The following is a 5078-nucleotide window of genomic DNA, read 5'->3' on the forward strand; positions in this document are numbered from 1 at the left end:
ACCACTTTAAGATATTTTCATTTATTTATTTATTTATTTATTTATTTTATTTTTGTTTTATTTTCTACAAAGGCAAATTCAACAAAATAATTTTGTGTGAAAAAGATAATAAATTCTATGCCTTGAAGAAATATGAAAAAAGCTTGTTAGAAAAAAAAAGAGATTTTATAAAAAGTAATAATAAAAAGATTTCAATAAAGTCCAAGTATGATGATTTCAAAAATGAGCTACAAATAATAACAGATATAAAAAATGAATACTGTTTAACTTGTGAAGGTATCATAACAAATTATGATGAGGTATATATAATATATGAGTATATGGAAAACGACAGTATTTTAAAATTCGATGAATATTTTTTTGTCTTGGATAAAAAATACACTTGTTTTATTCCTATACAAGTTATTAAATGTATTATAAAAAGTGTATTAAATTCATTTTCTTATATTCACAATGAAAAAAATATTTGTCATAGGGATGTGAAACCATCAAATATATTGATGGATAAAAATGGAAGAGTAAAATTATCAGATTTTGGAGAATCAGAATATATGGTAGATAAAAAGATAAAGGGCTCAAGGGTAACAAAAAAAAATAAAATAAATAAAATAAAATTAAAAAATAATAAAATAAATTAAATGTGTTAATCACAATATCATTTTGTTATATTTAGATTCATATTCCTATGTAAATAAAAATATATATAATTTCAATTTTATTTTATTTATTTTTTTTGTAGGGTACCTATGAATTCATGCCCCCTGAATTCTTTTCAGATGAATCATCTTATAATGGAGCAAAGGTGGACATATGGAGTTTGGGCATATGTCTTTATGTTATGTTTTATAACGTTGTACCATTTTCTTTGAAAGTATCACTGGTTGAACTTTTTAATAATATAAGAACAAAGAATATAGAATATCCTCTTGATAGAAATCATTTTTTATATCCTTTGACAAATAAAAAAAGTAGTGCGTGTTCAAATAATTTTTTATCAAATGAAGATATTGATTTTTTAAAATTGTTTTTGAGAAAAAATCCTGCTGAGCGCATAACATCTGAGGATGCTTTGGTAACAGGAAAATACAGTAGAAAAATATATACATAAATGCACATATATAAATAAATATAAATATAAATATATATATATATATAATGATCACAAAAAAAAAAGGATAAAACAAAAATATTTATATGTATAATATATCTTATACATACAGTTTTTTATTTTTTTTTATTTTATTTTATTTTATTTTATTTTTTTTTTCTGCTGCAGAAACACGAATGGCTAGCTGATACAAATTTCGAAGACTTGAGAGAATTCTCGAAAGAACTTTATAAAAAAAGGAAAATATTATAACTTGGAATAAACGTCTTTTTTTAGTTTGTTTAGTTCATCAACATCAATATAGACTTTTCCATTTAATTTGATAAGTGTATCAATCTAAAAATGAAGACAAAATGTAATATGTATATATATATATGTTCACACTTATATCATTTGAAAGGTTTATTAATTAATATATATATATATATATATATATATATATATATTTATTTATTTATTTATTTTATATATATATTTTCATTTTTTACCTCATTTATTGAAAAGACCTTAAATTGTTTAGGGTTAATATGTGAATAGCTAGCATATCTAAATAACAGTCTTATTAATAGCTTATGCGTTTTCATATATATTCCTTCAATGTTTTTAAAGGTTTGTATATCTATACTCGCAAACATTTTTTTAATATCTTCATCTTGCAGTTCTGTTCTGTTATCTTTCTTTATATATTCGACATGTTTTTCAAGGAATGATAGAAGAATTTTAATTGCTTGGTATATATCACATAAGGAGCTTATAATTTTGTTCATTTTGATAAAGCAGGCACTAATATTACTGAGGATTGAGCAATAAAAAACACTCTCTTCACTATAAAAAAAAATAATAAATAAATAAATATAAATATAAATATATATATATATATATATATATTTATTTATTTATTTATATATTTACATATTATATATTTTTTTGTGCTTATTTTCATCTCACCTTTTACATTGTTCCTTTATTTCGTTGTATACATTAAGAGCTGCATAATATTGTTTCTGAGAAAAAAAATGATCAGCTTGATTTTTCATAGAATGTATGTTATAATTTGGTTGTTCTATATTTATTTTATTTTCTTTTTCAATATGAACAGCCATTGGCACATTGTCGAAAAAGAAATGTTTGAAAATATGTAGACATATATTTATATCATCATATATATCTTGATAACTTATTTTTTCTTCATTATGCACAATACATTTCTTAATGTTTTTAGATTGTAATGAATTTTGATTTTTCACGTTTTTGAAATCATAAACCTCTTCAATTAAGAAATTATTTTTGTATTTTTTTTTTTCAAATTGTATATTACTTATAGTTTTATTTAATTGTGAGTTATTAAAAAATAAGAAAGGGTTTTTTTCTTCTACGTTGTTACATATATCTATAAGTTCATTACTAGTAAGTATTTGATCTTTTCTTTTTTGATTTTTTTCCCCTTCAAAATCATTATTATAGTAATTATTATTAATTTTTTTATTTTTATTATGCTCTTCATTTTTTATATTTTTATCATTTAATAAATTCTTATCAGTGCTCGATTTATTACATTCATTATTCTCCTTTTTATTTTTCTTTATATTATATAATTGTAAATACTTTTCATAATTATCTATATCGTTCAATGATTTATACGCTTCGCATATTCTATAATAACTTTTCAAATTATTTTCGTCTAACTCTTTTGCCCTCAAGGCGTCTTTAAGGCTATTTTCAAAGGCCCCCATTCTAAAAAATAAATAAATAAAAATAAATAAATAAGTAAATATATTTTTATACATACATATATATTACATTTATATTATCATATTTTCATTAGACTGTTTTTTTTGTTTCCTTTTTTTTTTTTCTCACTTAAAATAAGCTAAGGATCTGTTCGTATATACAACAGAATTGTCAGATACATAGTTAATACTTCTTGTGTAATGAAAAATGGCTAGCTGTATAAAAAAAAAAAAAAATATCAAACATTTTATGAATTTATTTGTTTAACCTTTTCACAAAATATCATTTTATTAGCTTTATATATATATATATATATATATATATATATATATATATATTATATGTATAAGTATTTATTTATTTATTTATTTATTTATTCGTTTATTTTATTTTTTTGTATTACTTCGTAATCTCCGTTTTTAAAGAAAATATTTCCTTGTTCCTTCTCTTCTTCTGATTTTAGGAGGCCCTCAATATTTTTTTCCATAATTTAAAATATATACATGAATATGTAAAAATATATAGAAAAAAAAAAATACTAAAAATAGTAAAAATAATAAATAATATTTAATTATAATTAAAAAAATAAAATATATATATATATAATATTATTTTATTTGTTTTTTTTTTTTTCTATTTTATGATAGTTTTATTAGAAGGTATTCTATACCATGTCAGAAAAAATAAAAATTATTATAGAATTTATATAATATATATATATATATTATGTCTATTTCTTAAAAGATTAAATATTGAAGAAAAAAAAAAAAAAAAAAAAAAAATGAAGTTTAAATAATTTATATAAATAACATATATATATGTAATATTTATGTATACATATGTGCTATAATATTAACAACTTTTGACTATAAAAAAAAAATGTAGATTTTATTTATTTATATGATTTAAGCATTTTTTATTAATAAAAGATGGAATATTATATAATATATATAATATATGTTTTAATAAATAAATTATATATATATATTTTATTTTTTTTTTTCATAGGTGACATATTTAAATTTATTTATTTTTTATATTATTTATATTTCTTTTTGAGAAGGAGACTCTTTTCATATATATCTTTTGTTGTGAAGATATTTTTGTTTTTCTTTTTTTCCTCTTTATTTTGTTTTGTAGTATGAGAAATATTTTCACTTAGGACAATTTTTTCTTCCTCTACTATTTTATTCTCATTAATTTCATCCTGCTTATTATCATGAATGTGTAAAGGTAAGGTTTTTGTTTTTAATTGGATATTAGAACTTTTTTTTTCTTTTAATTCTTCAATTTCTTTTTCTAAACTTTTCGCATTTTCTTGTAATATTTTATTTTCATGTTTCTTTAAAAAAAAAAATAAAAAATAAAAAAAACATATATATATATATATTAATATCTATTCGTATTACATACATATGTTTATGCCTATATATATGAACATATAGTTATATTAATTTTAATATATTTTTATTTTCTATTACTATGGCAAGAGTTTTTGTAGTCACAGTATTTTATTTGTTCTTTCAATTTTTGCTCAGATATGTGAAATATTAAATCTCTATTTTTCTTTTTTTTTTCAAGAGAACTAATAACATTATCTAACAAAATAAAATAAGGAAAACATATTTAAACATGTAAATATATATATATATATATATATATGTATGTATGTATGTGTGTGTGTGTGTTTTTTTTTTCATATTTCTAATCTTACTTATATCACAAAATAAGAATTCACAATTTTGTTTTAGATACTTTACATCATAGACTCCTTCTTCTATATCCATTAATAAAAAGTTCAAGTATTTATTTTTGATTTTGTTCTTATAAATTTCGTCTTTTATATTCTACAGGTGAAGGAATTAAACAGAATATATAAATGAACACATATATAAATATATATATATATTTATTTATTTATGCGTTTTATACTTACTGTTATATTTTTTCTCAATTCAAAAATTTCTTGGATTATTTGATTAGCTTCTTGCACGTGTTTTTGGATGATTTTTTTTTTTAAAAAAATATTCTTATTGGAATTATAATAAAAACCTATGACCTTAAATAAAATATATACATATGAACATATATATAAATATATATATATATATATAATATATACAGATTTTCTTTTTTTTTTTTTTTTTTTTTTTTTTTTTTTTTTTTTTTTTTTTTTTTTTTTTTTTTTTTTTTTATAACTTTTTAATTTTAATTCTTATTTATAAATTTTTTTTTTTTT

General features: G+C 18.8%; 3 protein-coding genes across 3 annotated transcripts in view; 1 reads left to right on the plus strand and 2 right to left on the minus strand.

Annotated features, from left to right (window-relative positions):
* Positions 1 to 1360, plus strand: part of PGSY75_0213400 (protein kinase 7) — a gene marked incomplete at both ends in the record, with an annotated part of 1614 nt that extends 254 nt beyond the window's left edge. The window contains 3 exons of the mRNA XM_018783798.1: positions 73 to 581; positions 740 to 1072; positions 1277 to 1360. Coding sequence (XP_018643788.1) covers positions 73 to 581; positions 740 to 1072; positions 1277 to 1360 — 926 coding nt within the window. The remainder of the gene's footprint in view (positions 1 to 72; positions 582 to 739; positions 1073 to 1276) is intronic.
* On the minus strand, positions 1355 to 3326 carry PGSY75_0213500 (hypothetical protein; the record flags this gene model as incomplete). Its single annotated transcript, XM_018783799.1, has 5 exons — positions 1355 to 1444; positions 1597 to 1933; positions 2057 to 2842; positions 2969 to 3054; positions 3243 to 3326. The coding sequence occupies 5 exons, from the start codon at positions 3324 to 3326 to the stop codon at positions 1355 to 1357; spliced, it is 1383 nt and encodes a 460-aa protein (XP_018643789.1).
* Positions 3327 to 3878: 552 nt separating this feature from the next.
* Positions 3879 to 5078, minus strand: part of PGSY75_0213600 (hypothetical protein) — a gene marked incomplete at both ends in the record, with an annotated part of 8585 nt that continues 7385 nt past the window's right edge. The window contains 4 exons of the mRNA XM_018783800.1: positions 3879 to 4181; positions 4322 to 4437; positions 4554 to 4686; positions 4776 to 4898. Coding sequence (XP_018643790.1) covers positions 3879 to 4181; positions 4322 to 4437; positions 4554 to 4686; positions 4776 to 4898 — 675 coding nt within the window. The remainder of the gene's footprint in view (positions 4182 to 4321; positions 4438 to 4553; positions 4687 to 4775; positions 4899 to 5078) is intronic.

This window comes from Plasmodium gaboni, chromosome 2 (genome assembly GCF_001602025.1).
Source record: "Plasmodium gaboni strain SY75 chromosome 2, whole genome shotgun sequence".
Taxonomy (NCBI): domain Eukaryota; phylum Apicomplexa; class Aconoidasida; order Haemosporida; family Plasmodiidae; genus Plasmodium; species Plasmodium gaboni.